Raw genomic sequence first — 24,081 nt, 5'->3', positions numbered from 1 at the left:
AGTGCGCCCTACACAGAGTAATGTGAAGGTGATGTTCATCATGGCATATGACATTGATGGAGTGATACTGCACCACACTGTACCTCAACGACAGACAGTAAATGCTGCCTACTACTGCAATTTCCTGCATAATCATCATCGTCCAGCACTCAGGAGAAAGAGAAGCGATGATACTCATTGGCAACGAACCACATCATCCTTCACGATAATGCGAGGGCTCATACTGCTGACGCTGTCAAGGATCTCCTTCACCACTAGCGATGGGAGATACTGCAACATCTGCCATACTCACCCGATATGAGTCCGTGCAATTATGATCGCTTTGCAAAGTGAAAGAACCACTGCAAGGGACATGTTACAACACAAGAGAGATTATTCGTGTTGTAGGGCATTCACTGCTGGACATCCACAGAAGTGGACACGCTGATGGTGTACGACACCTTCCACAAATTTGGCAGAAGGTGGTACACATGGAGGGTGATTATATTGAAGGAGTGTAAGTGTGTTTACCTCAGGTAATATAGTAATTTCAGAACTACAGAGGTGTTGCCACTACTTTTTATCCGACCTATATATTAAACTCAAAGAATTTTGATATCATCAATTTTCTTAAAAGCACAGTAAATTCCGTTTAAGAAGCATCCATGTAGGATTCCACTCTACTAAATTAATTGCTTATGTGATACTAAAATGAGCCATCAATGAGACTATCTTTTCCTCTTAATACACTCATTAGGACTGATCATTTTAACCACACACACACACACACACACACACACACACACACACACACACATGAAACCAGTTTCACAATTAAGAAGTTCAACATATGACTTGTTTCAAACAGAGGAATTTCCGGTTATTGCTCCTCAGTATAACGATTTCCTTCATTGTATGATAATTTTTTCTTCTTCACTTTCAATAAATTCACTGTTAAAACATTCATCCAGAATTTTCTGTTTGGTATTCAACTGCATTATTCGTCTCAAGGAACTGTAAATCATGACCTCACTTGAGTACTTCAGAACTGTTTAAGCTTCTGAAAACTGGGCTGGACATCCTCATTCAACTGCTGAGGTTATGTTGTATGAAATAATATTTGGTAACATGTTTGTGAATGTTGGATAGAGACAGCTATGAGATTAAAAACAGTTACCACTAGTACTATCCTAGAATTCACTTGGCAAGGGTAAGGGACACTAGGAGCACTTCACTTAAGATACCAGATCCTCAGCCAATACAACTAAAATGGGTATGGTATATCTCAAATATGAGTGAGATGTGTTACAGCAAAAATTTAAAAGGGGGAGCTTTGATAAGATTCTAAAACTGTTATTGAAGTATTATTGCTGTTGAAGAGATGCTTGAGAAGACTATCAGGATGATTATATAATGAAATACCAACAACAGTCCATAAAAGTTCTAAAACTGAGGATGATGATGAAAACTGAAAACATATTATTTAAATTTTATCTAATTTTCCGTCTAACAGCAACATATTACAAATGATTTTAGCCAAGAATGTTAAACTGCTTATAGGGGTAGGTTACAAATATATCAATAAATTCTACAACTTCCTTTTGGTGCTGAATATTACAGGTACAGTGCAGGCACAGAGGTTTGAAGTTACGTCTAACAACTTTCAGGTACTGGACATAGAAATTCTAAATTAAGACTGACCACTATATTGTACAATTATTTGATTGTATGTTCTGCTAACCTGGTAACATCTCAAGAAATGCAGCCATGTAAGTCTTCCTGTAACTTGTTTTTTAACTGTACCTCACATTCATCTCAGCAGAAATGAACATTAAGTCAGGATTAATTTTCTCTGGAGTTTATACATCAGTCAATAAGCATGACAATGCGCAGCCTTAGTTTGTTAGCTTATCCTTTCTCTGCCCTCTTAATTTTAAGACTACATTAACCCAATGAATTTAAATTTGTATTATATGACATAACACAGACAACTGAAAAGCAACATGTTGAATGTGTTCTGACATACAAATTAAATAATATATCAAGTACATGTAGAAGGGATGCTGTTATTATTTTAAGTACCATTTAATTAACTGAACCTACCAACAAAATAACCATTTTTTTGAGCACATTTCATAAAAGGTAGAAGAACTGATTAAATCTGTGTTTAATCCACATAAAATCAGTAATCTCCAAAAATGGAGTTTGAGAAAATATTATAATGAAACATCTTGATAAAAACATGATAATCATCATATCATATCAAATCAAATCAATGAATATTTATGAATATCTGAGGCAAGTTTACCAAGTCTGTTTTGGTCAAAAATAAAGTTTAGAGAGTCTGGATCAGATATTTCTATAAATAATGAGCTGACAAACTGCACTGCAGCACATAGAGCCACTGCATATATCAAATTTATTTAATATACACCAGCACAATTATTAAGCACTTCACAGAACATGGGTCAAAACAACACAATTTTGAAGGTTATGTATGGAACTGAAGCTGCCAACTGCTGTATATGAAAGCCTTATTTCAGTTTCTTTAATGTACTTACACAAATACAGGAAAATGGATTCTCATTTATGTGCTGTTCATACTAAATGCATGTATGTTGTGCTGATAATATCAAAGATTCAATAGAGTTTTGAAGAATGTCCAATTCAAATAACAGCCACACTGACACTGAAATTTAAGTTATGACTGTTAGAGATCCTCCTTTCACTCTTCAGCACCTAACGAACTAGGCACTGGAGTTTAAGATTTTAATAGCAGGGATTTCAATGATACAGTCAATAAAATATCATTGCAGAGAATAACTCTGTAATCCTCTGTAATACTTATTTACCATGTCCGGTTTTCAGTCATTTCTTGCTCCCCTTGAGATGAAGCAAAAGCTTCACTGAGACTGCTTATGCCCGATGTTGAATTAAATGACACTGAACAATATTCTGAATAACATATCAGATAATTTTTCTCTCAAATGCAAAATGAATACCAGAACCTCTTCACAGAGCAAATTGGGTTTTAATGGACAATGGCACCTCTGTCTTCATATTTTAGATCCTATGGGCCTTAGACATGATTGCTTTGTAATAAAACCTTGAATGTGCTATGAGCTTTAAAAATATTATGCCACTGTGTTCAACATATTTCTAATCTTTGGTTTTATCTCCACAATTCCTGTGGAATATTAACAGCTGGCTGTGTTTAATGAAATGAACATATATATATGTTTCATCTATATGGGATTAAAACACTCCTTAACACTCTTCTGGTATGAACTGTGCTCCATCTTGAATGCAACCATCAAGTTCTGCTAAACTGTCTTTTTGAATCTGCAACATTCTCCTCAAATTATGTGTGATGCATAGGATATCTGATTAACATATTTCATGGGACTCAAAACATATGAAGAAAAGTCCATACACTGAAGGCAAAGCCACATATGTTGCTGTACATTATGCCACTAGAGATGACTAGAGAATGTAAAACCGTTATGCCAACAGTTCATTTTAGGCTTCAGTAAATCTGTACTACCCAACCATGGCAACTGTCAGTGTGCGAAGTATGTGAACTAATTCAAGGTATTGTGCAGAGATCAAATGGCCGACCCATAAAGTCAGTGTAACGTCATCACTCATATGTATTTCCCCTCTCTTGCTTGTAGTCAATGTGAGACCAGCTGGATCAAGTATCAGAGACCTTTAGATCCCTAGCCATTTAAAAATTAATTTAGCCAGGTAGTACTTCACTTAAAAAATGCCAGTATCTTCCCCGCATGGGCTGTCTCAATATCCAGATACACTGCTCACATTTGCCAACCAGCTTCTTGGAAGTATGCAGATTTGGTTGGCAACACTGCATACCAGCACTGTTCAGCTCATCGTATTCTCTGTCTGTTCATATGGCCCTCTTTGTACCCTGAATTAATATCACAAAAAGCATTTTTCTGGTTCCCTTAAATCATAAAATATTTCAAGCATTTCTACACAGAACATGCTTCATGTAATTATAAACTATGTTCTGACCAGACATGCTTATTTCTCTGGATAAAACATACCATGGATAATTCCCAAGTACTTGGTATGGGTGGAACGAAGTGGATTCAACTGAGGTTAGGGTACATGGGAATGGTTTTGGTTTGATACAACTACCCAGCCATCACCACCCACATTGTTCCTACGTTGCCGATTTATAATATCGAGCTGCCTTTTCAGGTTTCGGTGTAATGCCAACAAACTCTCCTGAAAAAGAAAAGAAACTATTAGTTTTAAATCTTTATCAAATATAACTGATATTTTTCTGTTTGAATTNGGGGGCAAAAAACATATTGAAGACTAATCCTGTGAATAAAGCACTCATATAGTTCATTAACATCTATACATACTGTCATGTATTAGTGAGCAGACACAGGATTTTGGCGGTAACTAAATTTACTGGACAGTTACAACTTGTAATGACAAATTACTGTAACAGTCTCATTAACTTAAGCTCTCTAGATCACAACAACAACATGCATAAACTCTTCTGTTTCTTCAATAGTCATTGCTAGGTAGAGGATATTAAGAATGCAACTTATGACTACTAACCAATGACTCCAACCTCCAACTGACTGATTTCTCCCATTGCTTCCCACTATACAGTCTCAGCACAGACTGCATTGAAAACACCACTTCCAACAGTTCCTCTACTGCTGCATGTTGATTTGTTGTTGCAAAAACGTGTTTACTGCACCACTGCCTAGCAATGGCAGCATCCTTCCACTATTCTGGCTTTTAGCCGTCATGTCACAATATACACAAACACATGCACAATTATACACACATACAAGTTCATGATCAAAACGTGGCTTCATAATTTATGTCAACAATTCTGAAAAAGTAAAGAATTTTATCCAAAAATCAGACTAGGCTCTATATAGGATGAAGTGATATGAAAATAATGCTTTTTCCTTTCTATTTATGAACTCAATCTTTGTCTCATATGGTATGCTGGTGCCTTAGTATCTTGTGTCACATGGTTGCATGGTGACAATGCACATCATGTGACATGGAGCAACAAGAGAGACTGATTCTCCCTGAATGTGCCAAATATGTCTCATCACTCCAGCAAACTCTGCATTTTATACCTGTTGTTATGCCTTTCAGTTTTCGGTTAAGACGTTTTTCATTCATGCCTGCTTTTACATGTAAAAAGTAAATTTTCTCCTGTGCTTAACAAATTAAGCAATATGCCATGAAGGCATATGGAGGAGTGGAGGTAGAGATCTATGTATTCTTGATAGCAGCACTAGTTGGAGGTAAGTGGTCATCTTCACTCCTTAGTCACTTTACACCTGCAGAAATAGACCAAGATATCCACTGGATAGGATGGGTAGGAACCAGAACTGGTCTGGACAACGTAAAGAGGAGAAAAATCTTGCCCCTACCAGGATTTGAACCCTGACCCATCAGATGTCCAGCCCATAGCCAGTCACTATACTGACAGAGCTATCCGGGTTCCTTTTGCTTTCGCATGTATTAATGCAAAACAAAAAATGTACAAGATTTATTATTTCTTGAGTTCATGGTAAAATAATTAAGATAATGAATTATGCAATAAAATATGGTACTTCTGACTGGCCTAACAGGGATTTCACACACCTTCTCATTTTCAAGTTTTCTGAGCTCCTCTTGGTGACGCTCAGAATCTTGCTGGTCCAGCTGACTCAAGCCTTCGGCTTCACTCAGTCTCTCTGCTAGCTGTGCCTTGTGGCGAGATAAGTACGCAATTTCTGTCTGTACCTTCAGGTAGTCTTGTGCTAGCTAAAAAAGTATCAAGTAAACCTACATAATATTTTTTGTGTTAACAATTACAAACATGATAAAGATAAAATGTAAAGTTGTTCCTGTACCCACTTAATTAAACACCATGCCATGAAGACATGTGACAGAGTGGAGGTACAGCTCCACTATTCTTGATCTTGACACTAGATGGAGTGGGTGGTCAATTTCACCACCCAGTCACTTTAACATCTTGGGAAAGAGCCCCTGGTACTCACTGGATAGGAGGCTGGGTGGGCCCCACAGCTGGTCTGGTTACTGTGAAGTAGAGGAAAATCCCTTGCCCTTGCTGGGAATCAAACGCTGGATGTCCAGCCTGTAGCCAGTCACTGTACTGACTGAGCTATCCCAGCTCCCATTACAGACATGATGGCCAAGCAGAACTTTGAGTTTATATGTGACATATGTAACAATGGATATCTCTGTATTAGTGGAAACTGTGCACACAAATGATTCATAAAGTTTATAATTATTAGTTTACAGTTACTGCATATAGACTTAAGTGCATAAAGAGAAGTAGGTATGTTAATTTACTCCCAGAACCTCTTGTGTTCAAACACTTCAGTAAAACAAATTAATTTTTAGATGAGATTTGGAAGTTAACACAGCAGTCTTCTATGTTATGACAACATGCAGTCTCATAGGAGGGTAACTACATAATAAAAAACAAAATTTTAGTTTATACAGTACACGTAGAAAAAAATTATCAAACAGTATCTCAAAAAGTACAACAAACGTCATTAACTCATGCCTGAGAACAGGGTGCTGAGGAGAATATTTGGACTAAAGAGTGACGAAGTGATGGGAGGTTGGAGAAAACTACCTAAAGAGGAGCTCCATAACTTGTTCCTTTTGTCAAGTATAATTAGAATGATCAAGTCAAAGAGGGTGGGATGGGCACGGCATGTACGACAAATGGGGAAGGGAAGGAATGCATATATGATAGTGGTGGGAAGACCAAGACATAGGTGGATGGTATTATTAAAATGGATCTCAGAGAGATAGGATGGGATGGTATGGACTGGATTGACGTGGCTCAGGATAGGGACCAGTGGAGGGCTGTTGAGAACATGGTAATGAAACTTAGGGTTCCACAAAATTCTGGGAAGTTCTTGAATAGCTGCACAACTAGCAGTTTCTCAAGAAGGGCTCAGCTCCATGAAGCTACCTAGTTTTTTTATTGCTAGTGGGGCAGAAGTAAGTCCCTTGTACTGTGGCCACTTCTGGCCTATTGTACCAGCCCCAGATGACTGGTGAGGGTGATTGTGGAGCAATTGGTGGAATGAAGATTGGTAGGGGAAACCAAAGTATTCAGAGAAAACCTGCCCCAGCGCCACTTTGTCCACCACAAATCCCACTTGACCAGACCCGGGATCGAACCCGGGCTGCCGCAGTGGGAAGCCAGTGACTAACTGCTTGAGCTAAGGAGCATCCCTTAGCTAGCTAGCTAGCTAGTTAGTTAGTTTGCAGGATTTGAAGTTCTGGCACCAGTGGTTATGAAGAGATATCTTCCGGGATATAATGCCTGCTTCACACTGATTTATTACTTGGCTTATTCTTTGACCCTGATGCTAGAGGTCATATGTTCGCCTGAAACATCGGTCAACTCTAAAAACGGATTACACAACATTACATCCCAGAGGACAGAACTCTTCCTAATTTGCCTGCACTGTTCTGAATGTACTCTAAAGTACAAATGAAATTAAGTTCAAAAAAATGGCACTGGTAACAAATGCCAAAATAAAATAGGAATACAATACACTGCCCACAGCAGAAAACTATATTTATCCTTACTGACCCAGAAGTCCTACCACAAGTGACAGCCATATTCTACAACATGTGAATTATATACCAGACTGAAGCACATTAGGAATCATTTACCTGTTTGTGCTGTTCAAAGATCTGCACAGACTGTTGGCACGAGGTGTTGGGAGTGATGGGATGAAGCTGTGGGTCCAGCATGAGGTAAACATTGTCCAGTTCTTCGTGGTGAGTGCTGCCGCCTATACAGACATACAACACAAATGCAGTCGGTACATTTTCATTGTGAAGGTTTAGTCTTCTGGGATATGACACTGTGATGTCTCAAAAGTGAACACCAAACATTTTGGAAAAAACATGATGCCTCGATCTTTGGAATCAAAATGATTATGATAAAGATGCATCTAGGTTATGCAGGCAGGATGATATGGAATGTGGTTACTCTGTGCTGGGGGATGGGAAGCGAGATGACTCTTCCACTGACTCTGCTTGCTTCTAACTGGTTGTTTGCTTGCATAACTCTTCAACCCTGGAGATTCTTCTGAGACTGAAGTGAAATTTTACCTCTTCTTAAAAATTAATTTCTTATGAATACATTCGAAAGCCTGACATAAAAATATTCCAAGTTGTTACAAGGGTGATGTTAGAAAGCTCAGTCACAATGTAATGCAATATACAACAGCACTGTATACTTACATCCATAAGGTCTACAATCCCACATTGTTTTACTATAATCCTTTATGCTGCTTTTATTTCAAGTAACCTAGGATATTCTTTCAAGTTTCCAAAAAGAAACACCTCACATATGTAAAGTCACCAACCAGTTACTTATGTTGCAGATTAACTGTTATACAAATGAACAAATCACAAATAAAGTGTCCAGAAAAATAAAATACTTCTAAGTAACATGAATTAAATCCCAGAGAAATTTCTGAACACCACTCTACATGTTACAACTCCTAAACGGCAAGTCTGTGATAAATATGATAGAGATTAAAAATGTTTTCATAAGCCAGCACAGTTTAGTATTTAATACACTATTATTTTGTCATCTGCACAACATTTATATACTGAATATCAGTGATAACTGTTTCATTTCTTAAAATCATGACATATTTTAATCAAGTACCGACCATCAACACCAGAAATATTTATGAATAAAAACAGATTAGTAAATATGCATTGTATTGGAAGTTTCATCCAAATTTCAGTGAGTTATTATGAATGTGGATTCAACTTCCAATGCAATGCAAATTCACAAATCTGTTCTAATTTGGAAAGATCACACCTGTTGATAGCCAGTATTTGATCAAAACATATTGTGATTTTAAGTAATAAAACAGTTACTTGGTTATCACTCATGCACACTACAAATGATGTCGACAGCAAATACGATAACAGTATATTCAAACACAGAAAGCTACTATGGCATCACTTGGGGTACAGGCTCCACACTATCAGAAATACCATTTCAAACCATGTCACACAGAAAGAAGGTAAAGCTATCCCTGTAACAGGCCGTCAAGGCCCACAGGGTTTTGAGGTGGGGCTCCTACATTTTCTCTAGATAATCGGCTCACAGATGGCGGCCACCCTTTACCACCAGGAAGATTCCTGGTACTCGTCTATGTTAGAGGTTGAGTTGAAACCAGGGCCATAGTGCAGCTGGAAGGATCAGGTAAATTGAAAAAAATCCAGCAAATCGGGACTCGAACCCACAACCTTCATGCTTGTGGCATAGTGCCTCAACCAGCTACACTACCACATGCCCTGACAAAAAGATGGAAGCCAACAAAAATGTTTACTTTTGGCCATGTCCTCCATATTGAGTTGGCAAAGTATTTAATTTGTAACATCAGCCATATTATAAAACTGTTTACAAAAAAACTTGTATTGTAAACAATGTGACATATACATACAATATAAGGAGACAGTTTACACTTGGAAGCATGTTTTGGGAAAGGATTCAGAATTCTGACAATTTTATTGAGGGCCATTAAAGAAATGTATGATGAAATTCTTTTGTCATATTTGACAAAACGTTATGTGATTAACAAGGAAAATTCTTAAGACACAGTATTAATATAAACATGGAAATATTAAAGAAGCTAAATAAAATGTCACTGTCTCTCCACACCACACTGCCATCTGCTAAACTCTCAATTACTGAACTCTCACAATCATCTTTCCACCTCATTTGATACAATATGACCTCTCCAGTTAATGAGAATTATTATACAACCTAAGAATCAATCTGTCACTTATCCGTAACAGCTTCTAAGAGNCCAAACATTTTTCTTTCTTGTAAGAAAAAAAAAAAAAAAAATCACATCCATATTATTTACCATGCATATAATTATTTATTTTCTTGTGTGGTCATTCATTAAGCCATAATCAAGTAAGATAAATATCAGACTGAAAAAGATGAAGACAGTATTCCCATCATTTGGCAGAAGAATAAACTGACAAAGGTACAAACATCTATCATATCAAAGGCAATTTTCTTGGATTGAAAGGTCTCCCAGTAAAATCTGATGAAAAGCTGTTTCACTATAACAATACTATCTGTGCAGGAAATAAATGAAAAGTGATATGTTTAGTGAATTATGTAATTTATTTCAAGTTTATAAGCTAACCTCACAGACGGAATTCCATTCAATGTATTTTATTAACATTTTCCATCCCTAGCACAGCAGAACAGCACAATTAAATGTCGTGTCATGGTATACACACTAAAACAAGGTGTAATGAGGGTATTCATATTAACCCTCTGAGGTACTAAATTAATCTACACAATATTTAAAGACTCATTTTCTACCACACAGAGAACACACTGCACCTCTAGTACAGAGACAAATCAGTGCTGTTTAGGGAAATAATTAAGGTTTATTCTAAGAATCATATGAAACTGACAAATACACTCCGCAAGAAAAGCTTAGTGTTTTTTTTTTATAAAGTAGGTGATACACAATATAACGACCACTTTGCTTTAAAGGGTTAGCTGGTATGATAGCTCAGGAAACAGAAAATTTAAATACCTTAATTGGCATAATGATGGATTAAATAAAGTTCCATGATACAGTTCAGGCCGTTTATGCAGTTAGAACCCTAAAACAAATCATAATCATGTCCCATGCAACTTCAATATTAATCCACCTAGTAATAAACTTTACGTTAAAAATCTTTGAATATAATAACAAGAAAAACGTTCCATCATATGACAAAACTTACATGTGCTACTGACAAGGAGCCAACTACACTGCACAACATTGCAACTATCACACATAATTATGTGTGAGGTCAAAGGTCAAAGCACCACCACCACAAGAAGAAGAAGAAGACAACACTGAGGGCAAGATACACAACGTGTGAAGCACTAGGAAGGAAGGCAGTGAACTGGCATGGGAACAGCCAACACAACCCCCCCCCCCCAAGCTGCTATATCAAGGATGGTGACTCACAACAACAGCAGATGCTAAAAATGGTTCCATACAACAAGGCAAGGCAAGGCAAGGCATGGCAAGGCAAGGCAAGGAAGTCCTCTGTCAGCAAAGTCTCTGTCCATGAATTGCCATTTTCTATCCCCCACCAGACCCAGCCAAGGAGCACATTTCTTATGGGAATACAGATAAAGCTTACTTCTACACAAAAATCTGTCACACTGGCTGTTAAGTGCCACATTTCCAAACCTCAAATTAGGATACTTTAAACTTAAGATGTTAAATCTGTCTTCTCACATACCATAAAAGAAACACATATGAGATTTGACAAATGAACAGTGTTAAAGGACTGAATTGTTTCCTTCTATGATTTTCTTATAATATACAGGCTAAATCAGTGTTTCCCAAGCCTTTTCAGCTCTGACCCTCATTCAATCACAAGAGCACCACTGATCCAAGCTAAAACTTCTGCACATGTCTAGCTTAAAGCAATGAATAAAGAGTGTAGCTAAAATATATGTATATTTCTAACTTAAAACAGAACAAAAAGCCTAGCTAAAACATCTGGACATTTCCAGCATAAAAAAACAGAATAAAAAATTACAATTCCCTGGAAAATTTCCTAAGGTTCCCAGAATTCTCGTTTGTGCTACATCACATGGGGATTCACTTGCCTAGTCAATGCAAGACTAAAGTATTACAGAAATGGCTTCTTTATTATATGATAGATACTCTGGTTGCAGGTGGAAGAGACAAGGAATTTCTTGACCAGTCACTATTAAGCCTTAAGTAAACCCCTGTATCATGATGTCCTCAAATTAGTTAATATTGCTGCAGCAAATACACAGGTCACTGAATAATGTCAGCTGTTATGATGATTACAAACAACAAACTTGGAAGGAAGCAGTCATAACATATTTTGAAATCCTGCCATGCACCTACAAGGACTACCAGCATGATCCAGTTTATATTCTCACAGCCTATTTCACTCAGATCAATTTTAATATTTAATTATCCTCTCCTCCAAGCCTAATTGCCCTAATTGATGTTTTCCATCCAAAGTACTATATTGTAACATGCATTTTATTCCCACAACCACGTTCCATGTTTTGACCACTTCATATGGTTATGGGCTAATATCAGACAGAAGATCAAAGGGATGACAGAATGTTTCACTCGCCCTATGTGAACATAAACTGTGTTTAGAAACAGACTTCTCATAAGGGTACATGACTTCAAGAAAACTGAAGAGAATGGAAAAATATATTGACATAAAAACTACTTTCTACATAGCCTTTGGTACCAAGGCCACTTGAAAATGTGTACTTAGGCCTTCAAGTGCGTGGTACAGGTGCCCAATATGATCAATATTAAATACTTGGCTAATAAATTTTAGAAATAACTTCAACACAAAATTATTTATAAGTTACTTATAATGCAAAGTATGAAATTCAGAACTAAAACATGAAAGTCATCAAACACATGTATCCAGAACAGAAGTATTATCTGTTATTAGGTGGGCAAAATGAGATATATGCAGTATATATTCACAGTATATATGAAGTGTTTCAAAATATATAATTTATACTTACTTATGATAACTAAAATGGTGTCAAGTATTTGAGACCAATGTTTTCAAATTGTTACAGACAGAAGTCAGTGGGGACGATACCCTTTCATCCATCTCACACTCACACAGTGGATGTAACCTTGCTTGAGCTGGCAATGCAACAAATCCATTTCTTTTTTGGCACACCTGCAACTACATTTAAATTTCTTGCTTCAGCAAGAACATAACCACAACAGTAAATCTTCCAAATGGTGCAACTTTTAACAGCAATCCCCATCTTGCTCTTTGTCAGTGGGCCAATTTGAAACAAATAAAACAGTCTTAATGAAAAGATGCTGCACACTATTAAATACTTTAACTAAAACAGTTCTCCACTTTTCTGTATCCTTTAATAATGAACATCAAGCAGAAATGTAAATTAAACATGAATAAAAACTATGGCTGCCGGATTTTATGTAAAAAATGTAATTCTTTGCAATGAAGGAACTGACTCTGGTAAAAGAATCCAAGATTCAATGATACCATCATACATACATGATCCTGATCTGTTTTAATCCAGTTTGCATCCTCATAATCTACTTCCCAAATCTACTTTAATAATATGCTCCCATGTCTCCAAAAAGTTCTTTTAATTGCTTCTTTACCAAACATCATCCTTCCAGAATTTACTTTCCAAACAATGTACCAACAGCTTAACTGTCCTTGCATTAACTACCCTAACAATATTAATGTCAGCTTAAATCAAAACGAAGTCAACACAACAAACTGACAACTTGTTCTTATTAACATCCTCAAACCCACTACATGAGCTTTCTTCAGAGTGTTTCCCTACCCAATCATTCACACACTTCTTGTTTACTGGACACACAAATCCAAAGCAGGTCTCCGTAACATTTTGCATCACACTATCACCACATGTTCTATACACCTCCTTAACATTCCAAACCAAAGTTCGTGGGCCTATAGAATTTTTAGTTTACATTCACCATAAAAGCAAATGCATCTTTCTGTTGCCATATTACTACCTCTGGACTTTAATCTTTCGGACTAAACAACATCGGCAAATGGATACTACTTATGCACTGTGCTCAAGTCTTGGGTTCAAATCCTGGCCTAGAGACTGGCTATCCTGTGGTATTTCATGGTTTTTCTCAGTCCCTCGAGGCAAATACAGGGACAGTATCTTCAGTTAGGACATGGCCATATTATTTCCAACCCACTTCACTAATCATTTTACACCACACTATAATCTTAGCAACTTAAATTTCTGTCACATCAACGAAGAATAATAAAAATTCAAATTATACTCTCAGTGACTCAGGACAGCACAGTCAGTAAAGCAACTGGCTACAGGTCAGGCTACCAAGGGGTCAGAATTTGAATCCCCACAGGTGCAAGATTTTTCATTTTTCCACAACATCCATACTAGTCCTGAAGGCCTATCCAATGGGTACAAGGGGCTCTTTCTCTGGGGGTAAAGTGACTGGGGAGTGAAGCTGACTGCTCACTTCCAGCTAGTGCCAAGGTTAAGAATGCATGGATCTACACATTCACTCCTCCATACACCTTCATGGCATAGTGCTAAATTAGTTAAGCACAGGGGTAATTTTACCTTTACGCTCAGCAATTTGTATCAACTAATAAACTCTATGCAGTGATGCAAATAATATGACATATTGTATTTTACAATAGAGTATAGCACACCAAAAGAAAAGCCCACAGAAATGTAATGCCAAATTTTAAGCCATTCTAACATTTCAAACCAGCTGAGTGTGTGTGCATATGTAGCATGCATGTGCACATATCTCTCTTTCAAGCACAGTACCAAACGACTGTGAATACATTTTATAGCTTCCCCACACAAAACATTCTGGAAAATCAGAGTTGCACATATGCATGGGACTCACAATCACAGATGGAAGAATTGATGAATCTGAAGCACATTAAAAAATACTTAAATTCAACCTCTCTCATAAACAAATCAAGAACAGTTTTAGTATCCACAATTTCTTGGAAGTCCCACTGAATCTTCCTATGAAAGCTTACATCTATATAACACACATGCAAGTTAGTTATTTTCCCTTCCTAAGCTTCTTTCAATACTTTTTTTAGTGCATTTCAAGCCCAGCTGTGGTTATTTCCACTGGTTGTTACAGTGAATCATCGGAGCTGAGGGAGGGGCTGCAGCAACGGGGACTATAATTAACTCATGTCACATGCGTGCTCAGACACACATATATATACAGAGCAAAGACAAGGCAACCAATTAATGAATGTGAGGGTGTGGCACTAAATAGCATAAACATGAATTTATGCTACACAAGGAAGAAACATGTACTCTATATTTGGAATATAAATACAGTGAAAATTACCTTCTATGGAATCATAAGGAACATGTATATTTTTCCATTTCAGACAAGTTTCTGTTTAGGGATAGTGGTTACAGCGTACACAGCAGGTATTTGTAATCCAAATCATTAGTTCGGAATTCATACAGTTGTATGGGGGCATGCGGTAGCGTAGTTGGTTGAGGCACTATGCTACAAGTTGGAAGGTCATGGGGTTTCTTTTTCAATCAACCTAATCCTTCCAGCCGCACTATGGCCCTCAGGTCAACTCAGCCTCTAACATAAATAGTACCAGGAATTACTTAAATAATTTTCCTGGGGAGTAAAGCGCAGCTGGCATGTAAGGCTGACAATCCTTACCGCCATCTTTGAGCCGATTATCTAGATAATGTTGGACCCTCAACGTCTCACAACCCTATGGACCTTCATGGCCTGTTACAGGGATACCTTTACTTTTTTACTTACTTACAACACTTGTATACCTCACTGCCTTTGTTTAGTGCACGTTTTTAGTTCTATCATTCTGAATTCCTTCCTTACAGTGATACATTGAGTTTAAACTTACATAAAAGTAACTAATTCAGTTATATAACATTTAATATTTTCATGCTGGTGACTATGAAGAATACTACAGAATCCTGGGATGTGACAATGTGTGCTTGGGCATACAGGTAGCAGTCAGAAAAAATACTGCCTCCAAAGCGATGGTACGAATCTACTGAACCATATATGGTCTCACATCCCAGAAGACACTATCTTAATTACAGTTCTGCCATAATATTTAAATTCTCAGGTAGGATATAGGAAGACAAGGTTCTGAACTTAATGACAGTAAGATTCCAATCTCTGTCATACAAAATGAACATAGTTATTTATAGAGCATTCTAGCCAAAGGGATTAAACCAACCAACAGGTTAAACATTTATGAACTTTTGACATGACATACTGATTTTTTGCTGAAAATTACCAACATAGTGGTAAAGTTTATGAAGCCTGATATTCTTTATTTTCTCTAACAAGAGAGCATCAGAAAGTCTGTGAAAACAAATCAGATCAAATGTAAATTGATTTTGATATATTACTTCATGTACAAAAATCTTGAATTGTGGCACCAAAACAAAATTTGTAGTATACTAGAAAGCCCACATAACAGATGAAGAATATTTTTCCACTACAGCTACAGGTGGCCACTCTACTCCTACTTACAGGCCTCAGTGACTCCCAGCAGCTGTTAAGTTATTTTCCTTACTGAAAAAAAAACAATCTAGCATTTAACCACATTTTTTTAGGCAAACCATTCAGAAAAGAACAAACTTTCCAGTTCTGGGCCATGATAACTTGGCAGTCTTCATATAATTTTCTGTTGTTTAATCTGCCGCACCATTCACAGTGATTGATATTTGTGGGAGTGTGCAGAAAGATCAAAAAGCTATGCAATGCACAAGAAATATGGCTTTCAACTGACATAGCTCTTGGGCAGCCCATTGATATGCACCAAACACACTGCATATTCGAGTCCATCAGTCTTGTCATTCTTAAATGAATGCTGACTTCATTGCTTGCAGAAAAGTAGGTCAGTAATGTGATGTTTTGAATGCTGGTGCGAAAAATAGTAATATTAAAGAAACTTCCTAGTACTGTTGCTACTTATTCGTGCTCAGCATATATTAATTTGTATTTACCTACTGCAGAATGAAAGTTCATGTCAAGTCACAGAGACTGTATTAACAACACATGCTCTCTGTATGTTCTCAGTTCATATGTGAACTCAATCACACTGTTTTTAGCTACTAGAAAGAAAGGTGTGGACATTCACATCTCACAATGGCATGGTGACACATTATAAATTCTTCGGTAAAAATAAAACTTTAAAATACTCAAGGGAAACATACTGTTATTAGTAAAGTATACAACAAAAACCAACATACAAAAATTAATGTGTCTTTGGATAAGTTTCATACATGTGAATGCATGAACATGACACCTTTAGATGATGTGATGATCATCATTGCTGCCACCACCACAACCAACACCATTTATAGCTATCTCAGATAATTCTGATGTTCAGGTTTCACTGACCTATCAGGAGGAGAAAGGGGGATGAGGGAGGAGGGGTAGGAGGAGAGGGGTAGTAGTAGCAGTAGTAGTGAGTAGTAGTAGTAGTAGTAGTAGTAGTAGTAGTAGTAGTAGTAGTAGTAGTAGTAGTAGTAGTAGTAGTAGTAGTAGTAGTAGTAGTAGTAGTAGTAGTAGTAGTAGTAGTAGTAGTAGTAGTAGTAGTAGTAGTAGTAGTAGTAGTAGTAGTAGTAGTAGTAGTAGTAGTAGTAGTAGTAGTAGTAGTAGTAGTAGTAGTAGTAGTAGTAGTAGTAGTAGTAGTAGTAGTAGTAGTAGTAGTAGTAGTAGTAGTAGTAGTAGTAGTAGTAGTAGTAGTAGTAGTAGTAGTAGTAGTAGTAGTAGTAGTAGTAGTAGTAGTAGTAGTAGTAGTAGTAGTAGTAGTAGTAGTAGTAGTAGTAGTAGTAGTAGTAGTAGTAGTAGTAGTAGTAGTAGTAGTAGTAGTAGTAGTAGTAGTAGTAGTAGTAGTAGTAGTAGTAGTAGTAGTAGTAGTAGTAGTAGTAGTAGTAGTAGTAGTAGTAGTAGTAGTAGTAGTAGTAGTAGTAGTAGTAGTAGTAGTAGTAGTAGCAGTAGTAGTAGTTTTTGTTGTTAAAAACCTTATCATTTATTTCCACATTATACATTACTACCCACCATGGCTATATCATAGAAAACTAGTCCTGAAATTCTAGAAACACATAACCACTAGAGACCATATACTGAACAAGGTGCAATAAAACAGACACAAGTTCTGACAAGAGAGCAGGAATGAAAAATGAAAATATGTTGAGTGACAAGGGGGGAAGTGGTCTTTCAGCAACAGAAAGTAGCAGCATGGCTGGTGTTTCAGATAATGTAAACGGCTGTAAAGAAGTCTGGGAGCGGCAGTTGTTTGGTATCCAGGAATATCCCTATGAGTCACATGCATACAGATCCTGGGGGACACGTGTTCCCTCACAGCCACAAGAGTACCCTACAACTCAGACAGCAGACGACACTCAAGCTACGCCACAGCTGCGACAGAAATACACAGCTGATTCATGGTAAGGCCTATGTGCCGAAAGCTTTGGCTATAAGACTTGGATACATCTTAAATGATTCAGATACACTGCTAATGTTTTTGAAGCACACATCTGTCAACTTCAACTTTAAAAAGGGAAAATTCATACAATAAAAACAGATGAGCTTATGATTCCCTGTATCTTAGACATATTAACTGAGAGATCAGTTACTCATACTGGCCCCATTCCCCAACTTGCCAGATTAGGTGGCTGGGCATAACCTAGAATCTATATAATTTGTTTAGTTATGGTTTATTTAATGCCACCACCCATAGCTCAGAATATATATTGTCAAACAGTAGGGTGATTAGTGAATAATGAATTCAAGAGAATTTGGTGATAGGACCTAATCTAAGGCACCATCCTGTCATTTGCTTGGCATAACTGAGGAAAAACAAGAAAACTTCAGTCACGATAGCCAGTGCCCTGACCACCAACATTTGAAATGTTCACCTTGCAATTATGAGAGAGAAGTGTTACCATTTGAGCAACTTATTTGGTGCCCCAGAGTGGTTTCCATCATGGGTTTGAGTCAAAGATCCCAATGCTGCCATCAGGACATCAGTCCCAATCTTTCAGACAGCAGCCAGCCATTTCACTAAGTTTTCATGACTCCTAGTTAAATTCAACTGTGTGTTAGCTTTGCTGCATTGTTTATTTCAGAAAACCAGGTGTATTATGGATTCTTTCATAGTCTCCTAACATCTTACTTTAAATGAGGTCTTATATCATTTTCCTTTGTCCATCCCAGTAAATGACCATATGATGCCCATTTTCTTACCCCATCCTTCCAATTTCTGCCCTCCTGAACAAACTTTTTTTTACTGCAAGTGGGGTGGGACTAAGTCCCTTGTACTGCGGCCACTTCTGGCCTATTGTACCAGCTCCAAATGATAGGTGAGGGTGATTGTGGAGGAATTGGTGGAATGAATATTGGCACGGGAAACCGAAGTACTCGGAGAAAACCTGCCCCAGTGCCACTTTGTCCACCACAAATCCCACTTGACCAGACCCAGGATTGAACCCGGGCCGCCACAAAAGGGAAGAAAGCGAGTAACCATTTGAGCTATGGCGCGATTGAACAAAGTTAGTCAATAATCATAGAAATGAATCGCCTAAACTGCTGGCATACCGCAAAACCCCCGAAGTGGTGAAACAACGACAGGAACAATTAATGGCAATAAAAAAATGCACATAACTAAGCCTAGCTGTAATATGAACCTAACAGAGAAGTTCAGTTTGCAAGACCCATAATTTAATGATACCGGCCCCCACAGCCATCTTCTTTCGAAGGCAGTTCCCATAACCATCCTTTCTGGCAATGTCTCAATACACAGCCTTGGCAGTTCATTAACCATCCCGCAGGAGACAAATTTCTGCATCAATAATCACATCTCCCATACATAAACTTTTGGAATGCCTGTTTATTAACTCTTGGATATCATTAAATAATCCATGAATTAATAAATTTCACCAAAGAGATCTGATACAAAATAACTAAGCAAACTGATCCAACTGGTAATATTTCTGACTTGTACCCAGAAGGTTCATCGTTAGAATGTTGGTCAGGATGTCAACTATTCTCACAGAGGTCTTCCATGGTGTTCTTCAGACAAATTCTGTAATAGTACCTTAAAATAGGCTATTATCACTTCCACCCCATTCCTTTCACCTTCATCAGACATCATCAACCTCTTACATCATACAGTACTAAATAACATCCACAAGTGATATAATGTTGTTACACATCTTACAGTTCATTCAGACACAACTTAAAAGAACATGAAAGAATACTTTATGGTAGATTATCTTACAATTACAAATTAGAAACATAAAATAATTTCATCAGTTGGCATAATGTCATTTAATAATATACAAGTCATTCTACAGACAAAATCTAAATAAACATGAAAGAATAATTTCTGATATTATCCCTCCAAAATTATCAAATAAACTCTGCAGCTGATACACAATCATTAAATAACTTACAGTCGAGGCTATTGACAAAATTTGAAAGAACAAAGAAGGATAATTTCTGGCATGATGTTTAAAAACTCAATATTAAATAACCTCTCCAGGGGATACATGTCACTAAATAACTGAAAATTCATTTTCAGAGGAAATGCAGAAGAACATGGAAGAATATTCTCCCCAAAGAAATAGAGAATATCGAGCCCAAAGGGAGCAGATGCTCAGAAAAACTAAAAACAGTTTGAAAGATTTTTCAATGAATAACAAATGTTAGTAGTGATGCTCAATAAATTAATGGGTGAATAAATAAATGCAGTAAGCAGCATTATTATTTAGTAGCTCATAGCTGTTCAGCAACTCAAAAAATTCCCCACCTTTCAAAGAACCGGACAATGACTATATTCACAAAAGCCTGGCAATGGTCCAGTGAATAAATAAGTTAATAAACATAAAGTTAATAGAAGGTCCGTCGAGTGTAACAATTTGTAGGTCACTTTTTATTATTATTTCTGCCTTACATGTTTCGGTTTGACACAACCATCATCAGAGGCACTTGCTACAATTATGGAAACACTGTCACTGTTTTTGATGTTCACAATTTTGTTGTGTGGACGTTGCTACGATATGTTGATGTGTAAAAGCACAAAACATGCTAAGATAGTTGAGTACACTCTCAAGTTCTCACTATTCATCCGAACCTATTTTTAAGTTAAAACGCTAAAATGTTAAAATATTTGATATAAAATGCTGAACTCCTCCTTGTTAATTCATCCCGAAGATGGGAGACGTCAGCTTGAGGTTGTATGGCTTATGGTTTGATATGCTCCTGTGTGCTGTGTACTGCCATTGTAACAATTTGTAGGTCACTTTTTATTATTAACCTTGTGATTGATAGTGTAACGGACCAAAATGAAACAATTCTTAATAAACATGATAAGGTCTAACATCTCCGCAGGCTCTGATCCTTCATTTCCTCTTAATAACAGACCACAGTAAAATTTTAGGGGAGTCTACGCTTCTAGGATAGTAAAACACGTAAAAAAATAAACATGGGCTGGTAGCACCATGAACTAGCGTCTTAAATGAAATGAACAGAGACCTAAAGTGAAAATTCAAAATTCTGAACTACATACAAGTCAATCAACTTCCTTCACAGTACTTATACATTCATTTCCCTTGGTATCATCACAAAGCACATAACACCACTGTAAAGGTAAAGGTGTCAACAAATCATGAAATTTATGTCTGTGCTTGCAACTCAACACACTTGAAGGAAATACAGTGAACACTTAAAAAAAAAGACCACTAAGAGTCCAATGATGAATTCAAGATGACATACCATTAAGATGGCTGCAAGGAAGCATTCCTCTTTATTGTGAAAGCTGCTTATCTTGACACTGCATTTCTATAGGAAATATTCAGCAAATTTTGAAGAAAAAACTTTCAAAACAATGAACAAATCTGGCAATGAATCTGATTAATATGGACAGAGACCTATCAACAAATCAGGAACAGCAATGAGTTTAGAGCACTGAGAATCTTCAGACATTAATGTCTACAAAGTAAGCTCCCAGAACACAGACTTAGCACTTGCATGAGGTGTTGATTTTGTCTTCACTACAGGGTAGCCTACAAGACAATCACACCAACTGTACATGTTCCTACTTACTCATACGTGTGCTGTGTGTGCCTCATTTCTTAAAACTAAACACTGGTTGGCCAGCAACATAGGAGCCAAGCGGTCTGACCCACTCCAGGCACCCCAAAAACCCTTCACCATACCCCTCCCTGCCCAACTTCCTTCCTTGCTTGCTGCTTGGTTTATTTTTGACAAACTGTTTTGTCTGCCTGCCTACAGAATCTTTTACCCCACACACTACTGTCTACTAATACACCCAAGTTGATCCCTGCCTCTCTGCACTAATAGAACAATCTGCTTGTCTCATCAGTTAGAGCAATGAACTAGCACCAACACCCATGAAATCAACAAGATGAAACACTGAGTTTCCCTTCTGTACTAAAGGTTAGATACACTGACTAAGCACTTTCAATGTTTTCCTCAGTCCTTCCAAAGAAATTCTGTGACGAAAACTTTAATTAAGCCAAACCGTTTTGTAACTATCATTTATAGTAATCCTCCCATCAAAGCCATGCAGCCCATGTAGCTGGGATAACACTGTTCAACAACAACATGAAGTATGGTATTAAGAAATAACACACTGGTTAAAATACAGGGTAAGCACAAATTATTTTTAAAATTTCAGAAATTTATTTTGAAGCAATCAGTTAAGATACAACCATCAAACATTTGGAAATTAAACTACAACTGTCAAAAGTTTGATTAACCACTTATAGTTGTTCAATACATGCACTACCCATAGCTCTATGCACATCAATCCACACATACAGCACATATGGTGTTCCAGTTTCATCCATACATTCTGCTGCAAAAGGTGGATCCACTCAAAATTCTATCTGATATGTCACTCCACTCATTTCATGCATTTGGTTCTATTAAACCACAGGACAAACTTAACTTCTTTCACAGGTGTCACAATTTTTCTGATTGCAATAACTGTGCACCAAAGCATTGCAACTGCATGTATACAATTTGATTCAAAACTTTAACAGCAGTAATCTAATGTCAGAAAGTTTGGATACTGTATCTTGCCTGACTATTCCACAACAAATTTCTGAAATTGTAAAGGTCATGTGTTGGAGGTTGGGTGGGCCCCAGAGCCAGGGCAGACACTGCAGAGAAGAGAAAAATCTCTTCCCCTGCCAGTAATTGAACCCTGATACCTCAGTCATAAAGAGTTCCAAAATGCTCTCTGGCAATGAGTTTAAGATGCAAGAGATTCACAGAGTGGACATAACGTATATCATGAGCATTCCTAAGATGTGCTTTATTTTAATCTGAGAGATATTAAGATAACATAAAACAGTTCCACTTGTTTCACATCTCAAGTCTGTTAAATGGGGCAAAACTTTGCAACCATATATCTCTGCAATGAAGGTTTCTACAAAATGGCAAAGAAATTTTACGCTCCAAAGGTTATTTGAAATACACCCTCACAGGAAACATACTCACTTTTGGAACAATCTGTATATCTACTGAGAATTTCAGTGCATAGTTACTGTGCATGACTCACAGTACTAAGAACTTCAGGATATAGACTAGGCTTCTTGATGTTCAGTTCAACATATGACCACTCCTTTCATAAACCTGCCAGTCTCCAGCAACTTATCCATCACAGTTACAGCAGCCCATAAACATAAATGGCTTATTTTATTAGTCCATTACACAGATCGGTAAGAACTCGGATGAACAAACTTTCACAATGAAATCTTTGATCTTTAAGGAATGCATCCTGTTGCGTTACCCTGTATAAATACTTTGTTTTGTTTCCTTCTCAACACTATAATTAAACTAACAGACACCAACATAAATAGTATATATACATATATACAACATCTGGACACGACAAGTACCATATATAAAAAACAAACAACAATTTTAATTCATTACCTAAATGTTTTAATACACCATAACAACATAATACATTTTATGACTTCAATTTTTTTTATTTTATTATATATATACATTTATACTCGTATATATCTTTAAGAATCCAATTGAATGTAGAACCTTCATTCCAATTTTAATGCATTTTGTAAAGTTTGTACTAATTCAGATGAAAGTTGAATGTATTAACTGAATGCTGAGTCAGGTACATTAATTATATTGTAATGTATGAATTATGTAAAGTGCAATTCAATAGTTTGAAAAAATCTGTTGATGTGTATTGCCTGATGATGGCTTTATAAGCCAAAACATGTAGCGTATTACCATACTATTAAGACCAAAAACTCATTATACACTGTGAAATGTGAATGAGATTCTAGTGGTTGTTGTGTTGAGACAGAACAAAAAGAAGAATTTATATAGAATTTGCACAATGAAACTTTGCCACTAGAGGGAACTCACATACTGAATTGGAATTCCCAAAAGAAATTAATGTTGGGGGGGGGGG

The 24,081-nt window shown here is 36.9% G+C and overlaps 1 protein-coding gene across 2 annotated transcripts in view; it reads right to left on the bottom strand.

The window, feature by feature from the left end:
* Positions 1 to 1,909: 1,909 nt before the first annotated feature.
* LOC111862208 (mitogen-activated protein kinase kinase kinase 7) overlaps positions 1,910 to 24,081 on the bottom strand; it is a 60,744-nt gene continuing 38,572 nt past the window's right edge. For both annotated transcript variants that reach the window (XM_023847427.2, XM_023847421.2), the window contains 3 exons: positions 7,690 to 7,811; positions 5,629 to 5,790; positions 1,910 to 4,230 (listed from right to left, as the gene is read on the bottom strand). In XM_023847427.2, coding sequence (XP_023703195.1) covers positions 4,102 to 4,230; positions 5,629 to 5,790; positions 7,690 to 7,811 — 413 coding nt within the window. In that variant the 3' untranslated portion in view covers positions 1,910 to 4,101. The remainder of the gene's footprint in view (positions 4,231 to 5,628; positions 5,791 to 7,689; positions 7,812 to 24,081) is intronic.

This window comes from Cryptotermes secundus, unplaced genomic scaffold (assembly GCF_002891405.2).
Source record: "Cryptotermes secundus unplaced genomic scaffold, Csec_1.0 scaffold559, whole genome shotgun sequence".
NCBI lineage: Eukaryota > Metazoa > Arthropoda > Insecta > Blattodea > Kalotermitidae > Cryptotermes > Cryptotermes secundus.
Note: the sequence above shows the minus strand (reverse complement) of the source record. Positions and strands in the feature narration are given on the sequence as shown.